Below are 23197 nucleotides of genomic sequence, written 5' to 3' on the forward strand. Positions count from 1 at the left end.
GTGTATGTGTTTTATACAAGGGAAAATTCCAAATGATGCCTCGCAGTTAGGAGACCCGGGTTCGCTTCCCGGGTCCTCCCTGCATGGAGTTTGCATGTTCTACCCGTGTCTGCGTGGGTTTCCTCTGGACGCTCCGGTTTCCTCCCACGGTCCAAAGACATGCAGGTTAGGTGGATTGGCAATTCTAAATTGGCCCTAGTGTGTGCTTGGTGTGTGGGTGTGTTTGTGTGTGTCCTGCGGTGGGTTGGCACCCTGCCCGGGATTGGTTCCTGCCTTGTGCCCTGTGTTGGCTGGGATTGGCTCCAGCAGACCCCCGTGACCCTGTGTTCGGATTCAGCGGGTTGGAAAATGGATGGATGGAAATTCCAAATGACACAAGACGAACATGTTAAGTCCAGTAAGAAAGTGGTCAGGATTCAAATTAAAGGCTTTTGAAATGTGATTCAGCAGGGATAATGACTGTACCACCATGCTGCCGACTCATAGATCATTCTATGTGAAAGTGAGAGTGAGATCCAAAGAGGTGTGGGAAGGAATGAGTGAATGGAGTGATATGTGTTTAATACAGATAAGAATTCATTAGCATAATGGAAATTTAGACTTGTATTTAATATCCTCTTTATAAAAGATTGTTTTTCTTACTGTTTAAAACTCAGGTAAACATGCTGCAAGTCATACCTCATTGTAACAGTGTCCCAGCTTACCACCTCCTTTTTTGAGGAAACTGTCAGTCCTCAAGCAGCGTTTTCACAGGAGTGGTGTCAGGTCATGGATGACATGTGGCTCAATGATTAATTTGTCGGGACTGGCTCTACCCAAACTGAGTTTCTGCTTCATCCATCACCCTCCTTTTATGTATTACTCTAGCTACAGTCTCCTCAATCGAGTTTGTCATCTTCCTAATTAACATGAATGATGTAATGTGTCGAAACGTAGTGGGAAGCAGTCACATGACCTTTAAAGAGCCCATTGTTTGAGCTCAGTAGTATTTGGCTGCTGTGAAATTCAGTCATTGTCTTTATTGTTTTTTCTATCTTTTGCTCTTTACTGGGAAAGTTTTTGTGACAGATGGCATGAAGCGTCATCTCCAGCTGAGTCTTCAGTCAAGTGTGACGGAAGTAGAACAGCTTGTGAGGTGTTGGGTAAACCTAAAATCCCCAGTGCTGCCTGTCATGACCTCATTCTGTACGGGTTCCACTAGTCAAGGCTCTACTGGGACATAACCAGCTTCATCTGCCTTATGAAAACAAAACAAAACAAACAAACAAACAAAAAAAAAGAATAGAAAAGCCAGCAGTGTTTTTCAATGTATTTCTTAATCAGAGCTTTCACAAAAACCTTTCATTTGTATCCTGAGCTCCTCTATATATGCCTTCTGTTCACACTCTCCTGGAAAGGGGCCACAATGTTTCTCAACACAAACAGATCCCATTCAAATTTAGTGTGAAGAATAAACACAAACTCATAACCAAACAGCTTAAGAGCTTTCAAAGGCAATCACACATGACAAATCTGAATATCTGTCAGCTATTTTACCAGGAAAAGAAAGAAAGTGAAAAAATGTACCAGTAGAACAGAGTGAGAAATTGATACCGTGGTGGTCTGTCAAAATGAGAGGACAGAACAGCTCCTATGCAGGATTACAGACTTTACAATCTCAATTTTTGAACAGGCTTAGTCACTTCAGATCTGAGGGTTACTTTTCACTGCCTGCAGGAGGCATCACATTTCTGGATGCTTATTAAGACAATCAGGAGAAAATGTAGTTTTGGTTGCCATGTGATTGCAAAGGCATCACATGGGGATTCCAACTCAAGAGATAATGAAAAAAGTCATTCTGACATACTGTGAAGGAGAAAGGCACTTGATTGTCACTGTGAGTGTTCACAGAATTTGGTGAAATAAAAATGAAAAAATGGGGATTGGGCAATAAGTGAACTCAGAAAAGATGGCTCAGGCAGAGGAATGAATTATCTAAGGACAAGAAATGTCATCAAAAGTTAATGCCTGCCAGTGGTCTCTGGTATCTATCAGTACATGTAATGATTACAGTGGATGGGACATTTGCTTAGGGCTGACCTGTGGAGGACTTTGATAAGACACTTGGTTTTGTTCCAACATCTTAAAAAACACTAATGAATCACTTGTTAGAATACAATTAACTGTGACACTTTAGTATATTTCTGCAATATGCAAAACCCTGGCACTACAGAGGATACTGTGCAACACCTAAGAGGAGCTTATACTGGATAGTTTTCAGTGGTTTTACATGTCAACAAATATGTCAACAAAGAAATCAAGGAGATTTGTTTTTAAGTACAAAATAGTATGCAAAGTGTAGTACTTACTGGTAAAAGTAATGTTGAAACCTCTGTTCGCAGTGGAATGATCAGTGAGGAACTCCAGTCTGGCAACATGCCCGCTGGTTGTAAGAGGAGAGGGGACCTTTGTGCCCGAGAAGGTTCCCAACACAGGTGACTCAGCTTTGCCCCCATCTTTGATGGCGAGGTAGTCAAACTGTGGCTCCACATTCAGGTCATTAAAAGCTAAGTGGATCCGACTCTCTGGCTTGGCGATAATCAACCAGACGCAGTGCATGTTGTCACCATATTCATTTGGGTAGTTAGGGGACAGCAGGACACCCGATGGAGTCGTGAAATTAAAGAAGCAGGAAACTGCAAGATACATAATACAGCATTAAATGAAAATATTATTCTTGAAAATAAAAGATTAGTCAAGAAAGGAAAATTCACTGCTTTTTAAGAAAACAAATTAAGACGTGCAATTATGTAACAAGAAAAAGATTGATGAGACTTAATTTTGGTCAGTTAGACTGGTCCTTAAGAGCATGTGTAAAATCTCAAAAACAAATTAAATAACAAAAAAACAAATTGCACAACCACCAAAGACAATTGAACAACAAAAAACCTAATCAAAATCACACAAGGAACTAAACAAAATCCAAATAACATATTGAAATACAATAAAATCAAATTAGAAACAATAAAAACAAAAACAAAGTTAGAATAAACAAAGAACATGAGCAGCATGATGCAATCAAAAGGGACAAATACAGGAGCACATACACAAAATTAACAAGACATACGGAGGAGAGTACATCACAATGAAACTGCAGAAATTCAATACTTCAGGATGCAAGAAAACAAAAGAATTAAAGCAGTCTTAACATTCCTTAGTAAAGCTTTTCTATTTTCTCTCCTCATGATGTAACTATTTAATTTCAAATGCATTTCTCAGCACCCGAGATTTACTTTCTACTTAATTTGCCTATCCATTTCATGCTGAATGAAAATAACCGCAGATTGCAGTGGACCATGACAGGAAGCACCTCTGACAAGAGTCAGCCAACCGCTGGATCATCTGCACACCCAAAATGATAGATACAGAACCAATTTAATAAAAACAACCACATTTAAAAAAAGGAGAAAACAAGGTAATGAATTGGAAATCTGCGATTACACTTGAGTTATATTCTTGTAGAAGTGTTTCATTGTGGTTCTCTAATGTTGTCAGGTTCTTTAAGGTTTCATTTCATAATCCAAAGACAGGCTATTATTTTCATTTGTTTCACTACAACAGCTCGATGTAAATGACCGAGTGTATGTGCATTAACATTGTCCTCGATGGACTGGCTACCATCTGGGAGGTGGTCACACGTTTGTTATTTTGCTTAAGTATGTTTTGAGAATATTTCTACTTCACTTAGTATACAATTTTATGTCTAGTTTCATTTTTACTTCATTATATTTTAAATGACAAATGGCTATATTTACTCCACTATATTTTGCTTCACACATTAGTTACTACGATATGAAACCAGAAAACAATAAGGGCTATGTAGACATACACAATGCTTTTCTCAGTCAATTCGTTTAAAATTCAGTTGTTTCCGGCTCTCTGAAAATTTGCATATATGAAGAATCCAGGATGTTTTTCAAGTGTGTGCTGTCCATGCTAACACCTGATATTCTACGCAGTCATTCTAAGTCAAGGGTGTCAAGCTCAGATGCTGGAGGAACACAGTGAATGCATGTTTCACTCTAACCACTTTCTTATCCAGTGGCCAATTTTTTTTTTAATGAACTTTTTTTGCCTTAATTTTAATTAAATAGCTTTTTAAGACTCAGACCCCTTATTTGCTTCATTTTTCCATTATTAATAATCAGCAATAATTAGATGCAAAGTCAACCAACAGATGACCGGCTGCATGCATCATGCAATATTTGAAAATGAAAGAAATGCGAAGGTTTCAGTAAGGCTAATCTGCTCTGATATACAAAACATGTTGATGGTGCACTTAGAAAAGAGAAAATCAACAGCTTTGGAAATATCTGCTGTTTCAGAGTGAGTGCACCGACAAGCCATGGAATTAAATAACGACTTTAAATATTAACAAGAATCTGCTTTGAAATAAGAAACAGTTTTAGTGAAACTGAGGCCCCCATCATCTTGTCATCTGTTGGTTCGCTTAACATCTAATTTTTTGCATGACTGCTAGTTAGTTCAGAGGACAGAGTCTTAAAAAACAAGTCAATTAAAATGAAGAGAAAAGAAGTCAATTAGAAGTAAAAACTAGTCACAAATTAAGAAAATGTTTGGAACCTCAGCCTGCAACTCTGGCCCTCCAAGATCGGAGTTTGACACCCCTGTCCTAAGTAAATCTCTCTGCACCCTGCACAACGAGGCAGTGCTGGGTGTTTAAAGGTAGAGCTGAATACCAGTGATGCACAATCTCCGGTCTCAGTTATTTCCATGGCTGATGCTGTCCTTTCGGCAGGCTGCCTAACACAGCCGATCTTGATCTGCAAGCTGTGCATAGAAAACTCAGGAAAAGCTAAAAGTCCAGTTGTCAGAATGTGAAGCTAGGCACAATAAAATCAAGGTAAGGCACTTTAATAAATATTATTTAATGAAAGACAACACATTATTAAGGTTTGTTTGGGTGACTGATGTCATATTGAACCAAATCTGTCAATATTTGATGTAGGTTGGTGTTATTTGAACATGGGGCATTTTTTGGGGCAAGGGAATGCTTTAAAATGATTTTTTCTGGGAAATAAATTGCAATTAGGTCATGAAAATTAATTTTGTGAAGGGGGTTTCATGAATGGATTAGCTCCTTCTTGAAGTAGGGAAAGCTTGAAATACCTTTCCTGTTATTATCATGTTCAGTGAATTAAGATACCATGATGAAGATGTCTGTTCACACAGAATGTCATTTCTTCAGGTTGCAGTTACTTGGCAGATATTTTAGTGATTGTAATGGGACTAACACACTGAAAAAGGCAGATTAACTTATTTTAAGTTTTGTAAGACTGACTTATGAATATATATATAGAAAACAGGGAGAGATCCCACATTTACTTGTAGTTTTGATCCTTAATCACACTTATTATCAAATACTTTAAAACTTCTTGAGTACTTTTCTCTTTGGCAAATTTTACTTTTACTTAAGTCGCTTTTTGGTAAAGTAACCCTACTTTTACTCAAACGTGGAGTGGAGTAACATATTAGTTTAAGCTTATAAGTAACTACAAATAGAAAGGTCTGAGAGTTATGACAAGAAGAAAACTAATAATAGAAGCAACACATTATGGCATTTTTGGGTTTCTGATTCATCTGTTTGTCCAGTTTAAAGGTTGAAATGTACAGCACTTGTCATACAGACTTATCAGACATGAACAGGAAAGTTTTTGCACATCATGTATTTCCTTAGACTAAAGGTTAAAGAATTGTAATTGTTTTTTGGTATTGCCTATTTCTATTATAAAAAACCTCATACAAATGCTATCAAGAGGGCTTGCATTCACTATGGTGACTTGTGCTCTCCATATACATCTAAGAACTTCTTATCCTCTCATGAATACTCCACAACAGTGGCTGTTAGGTACTTTATACAACACTAAATTAAAACCATTACTACTTGTAAATTTCTTATAAATGTCAATCGCTCACTGCTATAATTTTCTGAACACAAAATTAATGCAAGACAAACTCCAGATAAATAAATAAATAAATAAATAAATAAATATTTTTAAATCAAGAATGGTCAAAGGTCATTGAGTCTGAATGGACCATGTTCCGAGCCTCCATTGTCAAAGCAGCACAACGGAGCTGTGGCCGCAAGGTTGTCAGTGCCTCTCGTGGCGGCAATCCACAAACCAGGTCGTGGACACCTAAGGCTCGAGAGGCCGTCAAGTTGAAGAAAGAGTCCTATCAGGTCTGGTTGACCAGTGGGACTCCAGAGGCAGCTGAGGGGTACCGGCGGGCCAAGTGTGTGGCGGCATCAGCTGTTGCAGAGGCCAAAACTTGGGCATGGAAGGAGTTTGCGGAAGCCATGGAAAATGACTTTCGGTTGGCACCAAGAAGGTTCTGACAAACCGTCAAGCGCCTCAGGAGGGGAAAGTGATGCTCCATCAACACTGTGTACAGTGGAGATGGGGCCCTGCTGACTTCAACTGCAGACGTTACTGACCGGTGAAAGGAATACTTCGAGGATCTTCTCAATCCCACCAGCATGTCTTCCTTAGAGGAAGCAGAGCTGGAGGACTCCGGGGGGGGAGCCCGTCCATATCAGGGGCTGAGGTCACCAAGGTAGTTGAAAAGCTCCACCCTGGGTTCCTCAAGCTCTGGATGTTGTGGGGCTGTCCTAGTTGACACGTCTCTGCAGCATCGCATGGGCATCAGGGGCAGAGAGGTGGTCCCCCTTTTTAAGAAGGGTGACCAGAGGATGTGCTCCAACTATATATAGGGGGAATCACACTCCTCAGCTTCCTCGGTAAGGTCTACTCAGGGGTGCTGTAGAAGAGAGTTCGGTCGATAGTTGAATCTCGGATTCAAGAACAATGCGGATTCCGTCCCGGCCATGGAACACTGGACCAGCTCTACACCCTGGCCAGGAACCTGGAGGGAGCATGGGAGTTTGCCCAACCAGTCCACATGTGTTTTGTGGATTTGGAGAAGGCATTCAACCATGTCCCTCGAAGCATCCTATGGGGTGTGCTCCAAGAGTACGAAGTACAAGGCTCATTGTTACAAGCCATTCAGTCCCTGTTCAGGAGGAGCAGGAGCTTGGTCTGCATTGCCAGTAATAAGTCAAACTCGTTTCCTGTTGATGTTGGACTCCGCCAGGGCTGCCCTTTGTCACAGATTCTGTTCATAAGTTTTATGGACAGAATTTCGAGGCGCAGCCAAGGAGCGGAGGGTGTCTGGTTTGGTGACCTCAGAATCTTGTCTCTGCTATTTGGTTCTGTTGGCTTCATCGGACAGTGACCTCCAGCTCTCACTGGAGCGGTTCACAGCTGAGTGTGAAGCGGTGGGGATGAGAGTCAGCACCTCTAAATCTGAGGCCATGGTTCTCTGCCGGAAAAGGGTGGAATGCTCTTCCGGGTTGGGAACACATTACTGCCTCAAGTGGAGGAGTTCAAGTATCTTGGGGTCTTGTTCACGAGTGAGGGAAGAATGGAGCGGAAGGTCGACAGACGGATCAGTGCAGCATCCGCAGTAATGCGGGCTCTGCAACGGTCTCTCATGGTGAAAAGAGAGCTGAGCCAAAAGGTGAGGCTGTCGATTTACCAGTCGATCTACGTTCCTACCCTCACCTATGGCCACGAGCTTTGGGTAGTGACCGAAAGAGCAAGATCGCAGATACAAGTGGCTGAAATGAGTTTTCTCCGCAGGGTGGCTGGACTTTCCCTTAGAGACAGGGTGAGGAGTTCAGTTATCCGGGAGTGACTCGGAGTAGAGTCGCTGCTCCTCCGCATTGAGAGGAGTCAGTTGAGGTGGTTCAGGCATCTGGTCAGGATGCTCCCTGGACGACTCCCTGGGGGAGGTATTCCGGGCATGTCCCACTGGGAGAAGGCCACGGGGCAGACTCAGGACACACTGGAGGGATTATATCTCCCGGCTGGCATGGGAACGCCTCGGGGTTCCCCCAGAGGAGCTGGAGGAGGTGGCCAGGGAGAGGGAGTTCTGGGCTTCTTTGCTTAGGCTGCTGACCCTGCGACCCGACTTCGGATAAACGGTGGACAATGGATGGATGGATGAATAAATTAAGAATTGAGTGACTGTGAAATTAGTTGAAATACATACTGTATATACCTGCAGCCACTGAGTTACCCCAGGGCAGAACTACAAACACAACCATGTATCATTTTCATAAACGCTGAATTATCATGGTTAGGGGAACAGTCTATAATCTACAGTTGGAACATAACTCTATGCAAGTTAAAGAGTCCATGTTTTGTTCTTGTTCAGCTTCACTGAATGAAAAACATTGTAAAAAAATCAACTAAGTAAGAGTATTCTAAACTCTAAAATATCAATTATCTTAGCATAATTTCTGTAAAATAGCAAACCAACTCATTTAAATTATGTGGCGCGAATTTCTTTTATAAACTCGCAACAAACTGGAAAACAAGCACTGTGCAAGAATAAAAAGCAAAGTTAGACAAGCATGTAGTACTGCGCATTTATACGTCTTTAAACATTACTGTGTGCAGCATTTTTGTTTGCATCATTTTCAGCATGACAGCCATTTTGCCAGTTATGCTAACAAATTTTCGTATCAGTAACTTTTTATCCTTCATGTTTTCACTTGATCAGTATAATCCTTTAATTAATGTTTCTCAATATGTTATGTCAGTTTCTACAGCATTGTTATCAGTGCCACTACTTTCATGGTTTCAATATAATAATGTTTTGATTCCAAATCTGAAACCTTAATTTTGCAATGGATAATTTATGCATTGAATACTTAATTCACTATTTAATACTAAAGTTAACTGTTAGAAAAATGATGTAATTATTAGGGAAAATGTGACTGGAAAACTAAAGGGACTACTCTGCATTATCAGACAACTTTTCAAAATATTTTGTGCAGACTTTTTTGACTTGAATGTTTCTTACCATACTTTTGTGATTTTGAGGAAAATTCAGCCAGTGAGACAGCTTAGCTATTAGCTGAACAAATGGGCTTGATGGTCTCCTCTAGTTTGTCAAATTTCATGTGTTTCTAGAAGCATGAGGAAAAAGCAGTATGAAGTTCTCGATTTTCAACAATTCAGTGAGGAAGTCTTTATAGCAACCTAATGTCAGGCCCGGTGCACATAATTGGTTAAAACACATGTTGATAACCATGTATAAATATTTTATGAAAAATTAACATTACGTATCTTTCTTCAGTCATAACTGACTTACACTTGACATTTTACCTTGTATATCTAAAAATATTATAAGTAAATTGACTTTATTATAACTAGTTCAAGGCACTCCTTTTAGTGAGCTCATCTAAGATCATAAATTATTTTCCCAGCAAAGCTTGTCAATTCAAAATCATAACAGTTTACTATGTACTTATAAACTAACTTTCAACAATAACATGAACTACAAATTATTAGTTCCCTCAAATAGACTTTTTACTTTAAAGTAACATGGTTGCTTGCAGTGTCAGCTAGAAAATTCCAGCTTGTAGATCCTTTTATTGAAATGTTGAGCTATCTCAAAAGTCTTGAAAAAAATGGCTACCAAGATATTTTAAGCTTAGATTTTTTTTACAGTGCAGCATACCAGCAATCGTTAGCTTCAGTCAGAAGAGTTCCTTTTCTAGCATAGTCAATTTATATGTGGGCATGTTCTTCTAAAGTCTGCACGAGTTTTCCAGTTATTCTTATTTTTCACCCAAGAAATTTACTTATGATGTTCTGATGGACCATACAGTTCCTGACGTGCACCAAGTGCTGCTTGGATAGGCATTGACTTCTACTAGCCTTTAAAGACAAAGTTCTTTTAGAAAATGGAGGAATTGTTCTGTGGATATATAGTTGACTAATGTTGATACAAATCATCTTATTTTCAAATGTTTGAGTCTTACAAAGCAACAACTGGTGGCTAATGGGTAAGAACATAGGTCAAGGGTCAGAGAAGTTCATGCCTAAATACTTATTCTTTACAAAATCTCTGATCACAGGCTGCTGCCAAGTTTTCCATGGCATGCTTTTTCATTTGCAGAATGTCTAATTGATTTACTGCTTAATTAGCTGTGCTGAGCATTAAGTGTTAAAATTGATGAGATCGGTTTATAATCCTTGCTTCTCTTTCATGCACCTCATGGACCAGTTGTGACTGATGTGCTTTGTGTAGAGAAAAGGTTAGTCTGTGAAAGGAAAACTGAAGACTAAAATAAATGCTATAAGCAAACAAATCTGGAAGTCTGATTAATTCTTTAGCCAGTTAAAAATAAGTGTAGCTTCATTTAATATCTTAACCTCCAAGCATAGTGTTTGTTTGAATTTTGGTAGGGGCAGGTTTTACTATTTTAATGTGTTTTGTCAGCATAACACAAACAATTACATTTTTGGGGTTGAATGTAACCTTTGCAGTAAAGTGTAGAGTTATTTCTAAAATACATGCAACAAAGTGTATGTGACTGCTATCTTATATTAACAGAATTACAGTAAAATCAAATGTCCATTCGCCCATTGGTCTGTTTTCTTAACCCATTTATTCTGACTTAGGGATGATGAGAACTGTAGAAGCACTGAGTGTAAGGCAGGAACCAACAGTGGCTGGGTCAAGTAAATCAATTATTCAAAGCATTATTGATTTAATTATGCCTTTGGGACAAACTACAAACACATGGACTTGCAAATAAGAAGGAAAAATTTAGTTTAAGTTAGCAGTGCAGAGCTGTGAAATATAATCTGTAAAAATACATGAAGTTACAATAATGCACATTTAACGGGGAACAATTTTAAAACTTGGCTTGCTTCTATTTTGAGTATAAAGGCAATAAAAACATTTATTTTCTCTGAAAAAGAAATCATTGCTGTAGCCTAATATGTCTGTAGTATCTCCATAAAGCTTTCAAACATCCCATATAATGAAATACTTTTCTGTCAGTCAAAAACTAAGAATCATCTAATATAAATCAGGCTTAGTAGGTTTTATCATTGTTTTCATTTCTTAAATTATTTTCTTCATAAAAAAGCTTTTGTATATATTGTATGTGTATTTTTTTCACATAAAGCATCCATTCACTTTCCAGCTTTAAACAAAATCTGAATCAAATCTCTTTCTCAGCTGAAGATTATTTGACAAAAAGGATGATAAAGCAGTAAGCAGTTGGAGCTCCTCTCATGGAAAGTCATCTGCACTTGGTCAACTCTAGCTCAAGTGTACTCTCTCTATAGATTAACCTAAGGGTGAGACGAAAATAATACCACAAAAACTTGAATTTTATCATTCCTTCCAGTTGCACAGCCTGCTAAATTTATCTTTCTCTCCATCTATTTTTTGAACATGCTAAAGGGATTAAATGGTTGCAGCCTTCTGGAGACTATTATGGCATCATTAGGCAAAAGGTAGAAAAACACTTTGATAGAACACCATATCATTGCAGAACATATAATAACTCCTTCATATGGAGCCAATTGAGACTCACAAAATAAGCTAACACTTGTTTATGTTTGGTTGGTTAGTTGGAGGTGGCAGCGGAATGGTACGTACATAGCTTCCTCAAATCCCACACCCAGTTGCAGTCTGTTAGGAGTTTAGTCATTCTCACTGCTGCCTGTGTGGACTTTTATATTTTTGAGTAGTTTGTGTATCTGTCCACATAGCCAAAAGGTGTGTTTTAGGTTAACAGGTAATTCTTTTGGCCCCATGTCAATGTGTGAGTCCTATAATACATTGGCAACCTGTCCATGCCTTGGAAAGAATGATAACTGGATGGATTCCAGCTTCCTACAATCCTGAACTGAATTATGAGGGTCTGTGAATGTTGTGTTATATCTGTAGGAAATAACACACAACTGGATTATCCAGGGAATACCGCTGTGATGAAGAGAAGAACTAGGAGCTGTGAAGCAGCAGTTCTATCTACTCTAGTGCTGGCAAAGCATATTAATGAGAGGGAAAACTGGAAAACTTATTTTCCATTCTCTGGCAGTGCCCTGAAAAGGTGCGCTCAATGCCTTCTATCTCAACTGCATCACAGATTTCTGCTGGTAGGAGAGAAGATACCAGTCCTGGGCAACTTCAAATATGGCACTATTGTCATCATTTTCAAGAATGAAGACTGTTTTCATGCTCTTGATTTCTGGGAAAATATGTGCCAGAATCCTACTGGATCAGTTTGTGCCAGTTGCTTAAAAGCTTCCCCTGGTGTCATAGCACATTCTGATGCAACAGCAGTACCATGGCCACAATCATTTACATCTTTTGTTTATAGTCTTGAAACTGTTGAAAGTGCTCAAAAACATCTGCTTTAACATTTCTTTTACAAATTGTACATACCTCTCAAAATGATTGGGATCATTCTTGGTCTACATAAAGACATGAAGGGCATCGTCATTTGTGGAAAATTATCTTCTGCTTTCCTAGTCAAGACTAACATGAAGGAAGGCTGTGCCCTTGCTCTCACACTGTTCTCTTTCTTCCTTCCTGCAGTCCATCATGTGATTTCCAAAGAGAACACCCACTAACTCCTTCTATGTACCTGTTTAGAGGAGTTCTTTTCAATCATGACTGCTTTCTGATGAATAAGGAGAACTCCATGGTGAAGATCACTGAGCTGCTGCTATGGAATTTTTAGTTAATATTGTGACCAGTGACGGCACTGCTTCACCATCCCTGATGGTGGTGGCAGTCATGCAAGGACCGCTCAGTAGCTAGTCTGCTGTGTATTCTTACTGCATAACTCCAGCAGCTACATGCTGACACTAAGCTGAGTGCTGACTGTCTGTTAAACAGTAAACCAATGGCAAAAAATGCAGCTGCTCTTAGAGAAACTCCCTCTTAAACAATATTTCAATGGGAAACAAGCACACTCTTAAATGGCCCTCTGTGGGATCAGCTGCAGGTTTAGAACATTTAAAAATCCAAGTCCCGAACAGCCCAATTACTGACTCTTCTTTTTCTCTCTCCTGCAGACTGAATCTGCTCCAGCCTCTGCTTTTGAGCCACTGAACCTCCTCATCGAAGAAGACGTTGTGTTCTTTTAATTTAATTTAAAGAAGGGAGATAAAGCAGGTTGATTGTTTGTGTTGCTGCTTGAAACCTGTGTGCTGAAGGAAAACTCCTACTTTGAGTAAAGCCTTGAGATTGTTCCTGCGTATTCAGCAATAAAGTTATTTTTCCTTGAAACTTGGTGTCACGTGCAACAATGTGAGCCAAGCTGGACAGTATATAACAATCTTTTACAATCTGTTACAAGTGTGTGTGGGTATATTTGTAAAGCTATGTCAGACTGAATTATCCATCCATCCATCCATTTTCCAACCCGCTGAATCCGAACACAGGGTCACGGGGGTCTGCTGGAGCCAATCCCAGCCAACACAGGGCACAAGGCAGGAACCAATCCCGGGCAGGGTGCCAACCCACCGCAGGACACACACAAACACACCCACACACCAAGCACACACTAGGGCCAATTTAGAATCGCCAATCCACCTAACCTGCATGTCTTTGGACTGTGGGAGGAAACCGGAGCGCCCGGAGGAAACCCACGCAGACACGGGGAGAACATGCAAACTCCATGCAGGGAGGACCCGGGAAGCGAACCCAGGTCCCCAGGTCTCCCAACTGCGAGGCAGCAGCGCTACCCACTGCGCCACCGTGCCGCCCAGACTGAATTATTATATATGCAAAATAAATGAATGTAACTCAAAAGATAACTACATTTAACTTAAAGCTTAAGCAAATTTGGTCTCTACCTCAGCTTAGAGAAGCCACCAATATATTTTCTCAATGTTAGAATGATTTAAATGAGTAATGAACACCCCTGTGTCTCGACCTAGTCAGTATTTTCTGTAAATTAATATCACCATGACTCGGGACCACTTCCAAACTGCAGCCGATGGCAGAACCATTCTTTCCTCCTCTGCCACTGTTAACAGGATATACACATTTCACTGCAAATACCGTAGGGGAGGCTCTACTGGCCTGTGTTCAGCAGCAATGTGCAATGAATAAAGACTGTACTTTTTGCCTAAGGTGCAGTGGTCATCAGTACCCCTTTCCACCTGTACGTCTCTTGGACCTGAACACCACACTTGCACTACCTGAAAATAAAGGCAAGATTCTACCAGAGCAAGCTCTGCTCCACTCTCAGAATGAAGTGGGAGGATAGGGCCATCAACATCAAGATCCTCCAACCCATAGATATGTCCAGCAGTGTGATCAAGACCATTCACTAGCTGGTCCAGTGAGTTAGACATTTCATCATAAACGTCAACTCTTTATCAGAGCTGCTAGGGGAAGTAGACCACAGGTGAGAATCGTAAAGGGGTTCAAAGAAAACTTGAAATCAAACCTCAGCACCTGTAGCATTCACAGTCATGACCTGAAATTACTGGTCAAAGACTGACCAGGGTAGAGGAAAAACTTAGCATCTTAGATATGAGCCCTTAGAACAGAAAAGAGTATTGGCTGAGCACCAACAAAGCCGGAAGAGGAAAGCCCATTTTTTCCCCAGTTCTGAATAGCATTATGAAGCCAGGAATAATCCAGTGGCTCAGGTGCCCCAGGATGCTATGGTCACACCTTCAATTTAACAGTCACCTGATGGCCCATGAGAAGATCAAAAGATGTTGCATGTCCAAGTCTTGAAATGCAAAAGATGGGTTTTTAAGTCATCACCGGCCTATCTATTATATTAAAAAGAAAACCTGAAATTTGAGTGTTAAGAAATTTTGAGAATAAGTTAGACATAGACCATTATTGCAAAACGGCCCTCAGTGAACTTTATACTAGTAGGAATACATTGAAATTGGATATTAGAGATGTTTAATACAAACACTTTTCTCTACTATATATTCTGGGATAGTAAATCATTGCTACCCAGTAAATGGCTGTCTGAAATTTATAATAATGCATGTTTGTCCTTGGTAAGGGGTAAGTTAGAAGTCACTATTTAATGTGCTTTCCAAATGTAACTGAATAATGTCTCAATATGGTATGTATATGGTCATACGACTTTGCCCAGCTGTCCAAAAACCCTCAGCTCTCTCCTTGTGTCAAGTGCCAGTACAATAGTTATCTTTTCTTTGTGGAGTAAGCACAGAACATGGTAAAAACTGAGAAGTAGTAAGATAAACGTGGGGTTGGGAGCAGGATGATGAAGCATTAGACACAAAGAATGAAAATGCTCACTCACAGACACAGCTGGGCTTCTTGGCTGACCACTGGTTGTTCTTCTGGCAGGTGATGGTTTTCAGACCTACTAACTCAAATGCAGGTTGGCATTCAAATCGCAGTGTGTCACCATGAAGAAAACGTGATCCATCTCTCCTGCCATAGGCAGGGACACCTGGGTCACCACAGCTTCCTTGTTCAATTTCTGTTGAAACAAAGGAAATTCCTGCTTTAAGAAGTATCAAAAACAATAGCAAATAGAGTAAACAGACAAAGATTTTGTTTTTAAAGCTGGCATTATTAGTTTCTTCCATCACAAATTGCTTTATTCGGTTATTGTGCAGAAAACACAGTTTGTCAGAGATGTGTTTTATCATATTAGACAATGGCAATCTATCCAAAGCTTTGGCAAACTGATTTTAACTGGGTCAGTAAGACAATGTAACCCATCATCATGCATTAAGCATTTATCTCTACATGTATGACGTGGTAATGGAATTTTATCAATGTTTTTGCCAATGAATTATATATACCCCTATGCATTCTTCAGAGTTGTCTTTAGACATTTTATTGAAAGTTATTTTGATATCAATTCACATTACAATGAAAAGGACAAAATTATTTTTACATTAACAGCCACAAGGATGAATGATCCTTCCATCTTAACCAAATCTCTAGAAGGAATCCACAAAATACAGAGGTTAGCAAGAACTCAAAGAGGGTCTAAAATGATTAAATTGTGTTAATGATCTACAAAACGGAGGGCTAAAACCCAGGATTCAAACAAGAAGACAACAATGAAACTAAAGAAAACAGTTAAGTTTATTCCATGGAATAAAATTTTGAAAAATTTTCTTAATTTGTCTAGAAAAGCATTAACTAAGCTCAGTAAATTATGGGATCAGGAAGATTACAAATATGGAATATGACAAGAAAGTGGGTTTTACTTCCACTGATTCTATATGATAATCAAAAAAGAATCAGCCTTGTTGCATTCAAAGCCTTATCAATTTCCTTGTCTAATAACTCATCCTCATTCACAGCATGGCTTGGTACATTGCATTTAGCAAAATAAGGAGTAGCAGGTCAAGACAGAAAATGCTTTGTGTTTAGAAGTATATGACACTCTTCTCGATCCTGATGACTGAGTAAATTGGACCTCTGAGAACATAAAGACATGGCCAGGACTATAAAATAAAACGACAGTATTAGTCACCCTTTCAGTTCAGCCAACTGAGAAAAAAGGATGTGGAAGAGAAAATAAAATACTTCAGGAAGCAAGCTGAAACTCATGCAGAACTGTGCAGAACTGGAACTCATTGTATAGCTTGTAATGTAATATGAACCAAACAATATGGCTTTTAGATTAAATTAAATGTCTGCTCTTGCAAGTTAGAACTAATTTCGGTAGCACAGGGGAGATCTGAGCTGTAAGTACACTGTCTGCACTACCTGCTGAACTACTTTACTTCAGGCTGCACGTGGTGCCACACTGAGCCAAAGAGTGCAGGAGGAAATCCAGATGCCAGTCTTTTGTAACACCTTGAAAATGAAATATCATTCCAGTTTATACATGAACAGGTGGTCTCATTGGTTATACAGAATTCCCAAATTACAATAAAAAGCCATTCAGCATAACAAGCTGTAGATGCTTACACAGGATTTTATTAATTTAATTGGCATTCAAGTTTCATGCTTACCAGATACTTTCAGAAAAGAAATCACAATGTTACAAAAAATCAATAAAACTAATAATACTTAGGGTTTATCTGGAACCTTCACGAAGAACAATGTATGTTAGCTGTGAAGCTCTTATTTGTTTAAAACTGATTTGATTGGTCAGACTCTTAAGCTAAAAATTACATACTGTATCATTATTCAATTTCTGCATTCTGCAAAATTAAACCTAGTTGTGCCAGCAAAAACAGTGCTACTGTTTTGCCTGATTTCTAAATCTAACGATGGATTAAGCATTCACTTTTCTAAACAAAAGATGAGTACGCATTAGTACTCCTATCTCTTAAATCACTGGTCAGTTTGTTGTACATGACAGTGTTATTTCATTAATCATTTGCAGAAAGAAAAACAAACTTTGTTGTGATTTGACCAGTCACTTCTTGACGATAAGTCAGGACTTAATAACCCCATTTTATTGTTAATTATGCATCAAAATACAAAGTTGTCAACTGTTTGCAAGGATTATGGGAACACAAAGCATCTGGGAAAACACATTAAACATATAAAAGGCAGGACATTTTCACTGAGGAAGAGTATTCTCACCTTGTTTATGGCTCTCACTCTGTAGTAAGAGACGGCCAACAGCTCAGCCCAGCCGGGACACTCCAAGAATGGAAGGATGGTGGAAGGCAGCAACTTTTGGACACTGCCTCCCCCAAGATGCTAGATGGCAGCTCCCCTGGATTGTAGCGGTGCCCCGGATTCCCACAGGGCATCCTGGGATTGAGAGTTTGGAATCTCAGCCCTGTTGTGTGCCATGGGTGCCACCAGGGGATGCTGTGGAAGGACCGGGGGAGTCACACTTCCCTTTTAGCCCGTAAGCACTAGGAAGTCACGAGGACAGAAGCCCCGAAGTACTTCCGGGCTGATTAAAGGAGTTGAATTCTTCATCTGACCCGGAAGTGCTGGCGAGTCACGTGGGAGGAAGAAGCACTTCTGGGTCAAGGACTGTATAAAGGCACCAGAGTCTGGTGGAGGTGAGCTTGCTGATTATTGTGGTGTTATTTACTTGTGTTATTGTGGCTGTGGTGCTTGGAGGGCACTGTTCAAGAAGAAAATAAAATAAATTACTTCTTGGTGCTTTTACTCTGTGTCCTGCATGTCTGTCTGTTGGGTTTATCGGGCAACAGTGACCTTTAGAGTCCACATTGTCCATGTATTTATTTTGTGAGGAATGACCCGGTACTTCAGCTGGTGTGGACCCTATCACTTACCTGGCCAGGAGGCCTTGATAACGAAAGGTCAGGGAGGAAGTAACAACATCTCCTTTCTGCGACAGTACCTTTATGTGGAAGGACATTAAAGAAGCTATGGCAGGGCTGGAATCCTTACAACCACTGATGGACTTGAAAACAGGGAAGGACAGCACAATGGCCAACTGTCAGCTATGGGCAGAGCGTCCCCCAGTATACGCATCCTATCTGGCAAGCGCCATTATGGGTCCCTACAGGGCAGCATAGGAGTTCTGGTTTCAATGGGCCTGCCCTGTCAGGTTTTGTGGGGGCTGCCAGGGTGTGCTGTTGAATAATAATGATACAAGGACCACTGTAGCCCTGCTGGACACAGAATTGCTTCCTGGAGGCAACTGATTAAGCATTGGAAGTATTCCCATTTTCAGAGTTAAAAGAGAGCCATCCATTTGTCTCAGGGAGTCGGGAGTGGAGCTAGGCAACACTCCCTTGGGAGAAGCACAGGAAAATGGAAGGAGCAAAAGAGAGTGACTAAGTATTATCAGGCCGTGCTGTGTTGTATGACAGCTGCTACAACACTGAAGGAAGGAAACCAGTAAAAGGTACATATTATTGAAAATAAAAGTGCTGGATTTGAACTTTAGGCTCTGTGTGTATGCAGCTATGTCCGGGATTTGGGGTGCTGGAATGCTCCCTAGTGGCCATAACATCCAAATGGATATTAATCAGTAATATAAAAGAATTCCTTGAATTTTGAATTTGATGGGCAACAAACATTTTTTGATTTTCAACAGTATAAAACAGGTGGTCTACCTATTTTAAGGCTTGTTTGCCTTAGTGATCTTTTGTTTAAAGAGCCTTCCTCCTTCTGGAAGGCTGAGCCTTGGCAAACGGACTTAAGAAGAAAAATCAAACATTGAGCTATTCACCATCTGACCATCTAATAATAGATCTCAGTATGTCTTATCAATCTTAATCAAAAACAGGGACACTACTACCATTTCCAGAGCTAGGGTTGGGGGTTAGCTAGAAGTCAGCCTCAGCAGGAAGCAGATGTATGGAACTGCACTGTGGTCTCAGTACATAGAAAACAATTCATGTGACTCTTGTGTAATACCAGTTGGGTGATAGACATTTGTTGGGTAAAATCCACATTTAGTAGACCTAGGAATTAGAAACTCTCTCTTGGGCCATGGAAATCAATATTTATAGTGGAGAACAAATCATACCTGGTGGAGTAGGTTGATTAATGCCATCCAGATAAAGACACATGCACCACTATGCAGAGCATTACTTCTGAGATTAGACTTTTTTGATCGCATTTCTCTTCTATTCTGTTTTTTTAAAGAGGAAAGCAGCATGGGGATCCTTAAAAATCCATGGGTGGGGGACAAATAGCTGGATCTTCTACTAGTGGATAGGACACTAGTGTGTATGCTGTAACAGCAGTAAACTAGAGTTTGAGATGGACAGCACTGGAAAGCCTAAATGTGTAATGAGTCTTGTTTTACATACTGTACCTCTTTATTGATTTGAGGAAGGGGAGGACTAAGACTCAAGACTTGCAGACTGTAGTGGCCTATATTTTGAAAAAGGGGGAGATGAGAGTGTCTTTCAACTACCAGGAGATCTCCCTCCTTAGCTTCCTTAGGATACCCCACACCACAGGAATTGTGACAAAGAGATGAGTCTCAGATCCAGAAAGATCAATTCAGATTCTTTTCTGGAAATGGAACACATGAATATCTTGGTATAAACTAAAGTACTATTTCTGTCTAACCATGCTTCATGGATATACTTTATCTTTTGGCAGATGCTAAAAATGCATGTGGCCTTGCAGCCACTATGCACTACTTCATACTAAGTCAAATCAATGTAAATTGAATGAAAGATTCTGCTACATGCATGTGTGCATCTTGACTCCTGTCTTCTTCATAATTCTGACTGAAGGTATATCATGAGCTTTATGTGTGTCTGGTTCGAAAACCTAAGTGTTCCATATCTACAATTTATGGATGTTATTTTCTCGGTCTCAGCTGATGACAGCATGAACACCAGTGAAAGCTTGCCTCGTTTGCTGGACAGTATGACATAGATCACACAATCAGAACATCTAAAGGTATGGTTCCCCCCGGAAGTGGCTTGTACTCTACAGGTGAAGAGAGAGCAGCTGCCTCATCTGTACAAGGTTTAATGTACCATGAAGTTTGGTTCACAACTTAGGGTACTGGCAATACTAAACTAATAAAGTGGTGCAGTACTATTGGCATTGTTGGTGGTGAAGTTAAAAGCAAAGTCTATCTACATCCTACTTCCACTTTTTTTCATGAGCATAACTCAAAAAAAATTAAGAAGATTATGGGTTTGAGTAGCTGAGATTTCTGTGCAGACAAACTGATAAATCTAACACCAGGAAAGAACTCTGGAGTACAGCCTTTGCTCCACCAGATTGAACTCCACCCACAAGAGATGACAACTGCCCGTCTCAATGATAGGTAATACTGGACGAGACCCAAGATATATTAAAGAAGTACCATCTCTCCATTGGTCCAGCAGTGCCTTGGAATTCCCCAGGAGGAGTGGGTGAATCCTGCAAGCGGTTAGTTAAGTCGAGTCTGGTATATTCTGTCAACTGCTACCTCAAAGCTCACCGTGGAAAGCCCACAGAAAGTAAGAAATGTATTAGTTAATGATACATCCTCGAATGAACAGACATGGACACATCATCAGTGTTGTTTCCTGCTGTCATAAGGTGTTTCGGGTCTTAAAACAAACACCCTCTCCCAGGAGACCCAGCCAAGGTTGTCTCAGCCTTTACCCAAGTGACTTTTTGTGGTCTTCACACATCACCTGTTTTCAGCCCAATCCATCTTGATGCCCTCTCTGCAGCCTCCATGCTGTTGTTATTGGCTCTCCTCCTACTTGCACCAGTGATACCCAGTGTTCCGTAGGCTTTGCTGAGGGAATGGCTTGCAAACCCTCGGCACCCACTTTCACCAGTATGCATCTGGTCCTCCACCCTCTTCTACAACAGGCGTCCAACAGTTCCTGGTATTTTATCCCTGTTCCTCTCCTGCACTTCATCCATCCTCTCCTCCCAAGGCACAGTTAGCTCCAGGTGGATGAGCTATTTTGTAACCTCAGAAACTAGGATGATGTCAGGTTTCAGCGTGGTCTTGGTAATATGTGCTGGGATTTTCCACTGCCTCTCTAGGTCAGCTGTCATCACCCAGTCTTGAGCCATATAGAGAGGCCAACAAAGCTGTTCTTTTATCTTTTCATGGGCTGTGCACCATTGTTGACAAATGCAACATCATGGCTGTACCACTGGTACTGCTACTTTCGCTGATCCCCTTGCTGATTGCCTCAGCGATAACGCCCCTCACAAAGTGCCCTGGAGCAACTGCACAGGAAGTGCTTGAGGGTGCTTACCAACTAAATTATCTTTAAAAAAAAATCAGTAGAGTAGCATATGGTCATGTAATTGGCATTAAATTACACTTTGCGTGTACACTAAATTATCGTGCTCCATTTGTTTTCACATACTGAGTATTGCTGCACATTGTAAACAAATATACATTAGTACATTATAAATAAATAAATGTAAATAAATTTTATTAATAATGACCATTATCCATACTTTGAATCAGTTCTGAATTTAGTTTATTCCATATTGTACTAAATTATGTTTCCAAAAAAAAAAAAAAAAAAAAAAGCTATGTTTCACCGTACGCTATAAACTATAGCTGCTGTAGCTGGCCTTGCTTCATTTACTCTCTGTTCTTGCCTACAAGGCCACTAATACTACCACTGCAGTAAATAAATTACATTTCAGCTGCTTCCAAGAAGACTGATGCTGATTATTTTGAAAAATTAGGCAGTCTGAATGAGTATAAATAGGAATCAGGAAAGCTAGCTCTCTCGATGGCATATTTTGACTATACTTGGTACTTTTTATCCATTTGACATATAGTCTGTAGTACATGGACCCCCACATAAGTTACATTATATAAAAAAAAAAACAAAAAAACTTTGAACTAACAATTCTTCACAATATTTTACTATATGTAGTCTGTAAATCTCAGACACCTCTGTGAGCACAGCAAGCACCAGTGTGTGTGTTGTGTGTGTGTGTTTTATTTTCTCTCCCTCAGGCTAAATAAGATGCATCCAAATGAGAAAACAAAACAAATGCATACAAATATCAGAATGGTTGCTAATATGAGTTTTTCACAATTCACAGCTTAGGTACTAAACATCTGGATAAACAATGAGTCGTGGAGCTGTTTTCAGGCTAACAGCCAAGTCACTACAGGGGACTGACACAAACGTAAGGGAGAAAAAAATTAAACTGGCCTTAAAGTGTCTTCTTTGGTGATAAATAACTATAATACTATGTTTTTTAAACTGCCTGGCCATGTTAGATGGTTATGATCTGATCCCAGCAGCCTATAAGCTTTTCATACTTCATCTGCAGTAACCAATTTCAAATAAATTATAATAAAAGAAAATTTTGTACAGCAAATGTAGAATAAAGCTTTAAACTCTGCCTGCTTCATTTCAAATTTCAAAGATTCTCCTTAACATTTGATCAGTGAAGTAAAGTGATTGCAGAGAAAAAATGAAGTACTGTATATTTTGAGCATAATAATAATACATTCCTATTGATACCATATACTCGTTTCTCACTGATGCTTCTTACAAAGAAAGTGTGACCTCCATAACACTTTAAACTCCAAACTAATTAACCCACAGATACTTCTCTCATACTATATTTATGTATGTACATTTTAGAATAAACACAGATTTGATGATATATTTAACTGTTCCTTGTCTGAACTCTCTCGTCAAAGCTTCCAACCCCTTAATACAGTAGTTACAGAAACTTAAAGCTTATTCTTTTAATGTTTTAACTAAAATTGTCTTAAATATAATTAAATATACTGCGGTGGGTTGGCACCCTGCCCAGGATTGTTTCCTGCCTTGTGCCCTGTGTTGGCTGGGATTGGCTCCAGCAGACCCCCGTGACCCTGTGTTCGGATTCAGCGGGTTGGAAAATGGATGGATGGATGGATAATTAAATATAACATGATTACCAAAGACTTAAAGTAATGCTT

General features: G+C 39.8%; 1 protein-coding gene across 1 annotated transcript in view; it reads right to left on the reverse strand.

The window, feature by feature from the left end:
* csmd2 (CUB and Sushi multiple domains 2) overlaps positions 1-23197 on the reverse strand; it is a 991046-nt gene that overhangs the window by 320110 nt on the left and 647739 nt on the right. The window contains exons 13-14 of the mRNA XM_051919055.1: positions 15176-15358; positions 2349-2675 (exon numbers count right to left, since the gene is read on the reverse strand). Of these exons, the coding sequence (XP_051775015.1) occupies positions 2349-2675; positions 15176-15358 (510 nt within the window). The remainder of the gene's footprint in view (positions 1-2348; positions 2676-15175; positions 15359-23197) is intronic.

This window comes from Erpetoichthys calabaricus, chromosome 14 (assembly GCF_900747795.2).
Source record: "Erpetoichthys calabaricus chromosome 14, fErpCal1.3, whole genome shotgun sequence".
NCBI classification, from domain to species: domain Eukaryota; kingdom Metazoa; phylum Chordata; class Cladistia; order Polypteriformes; family Polypteridae; genus Erpetoichthys; species Erpetoichthys calabaricus.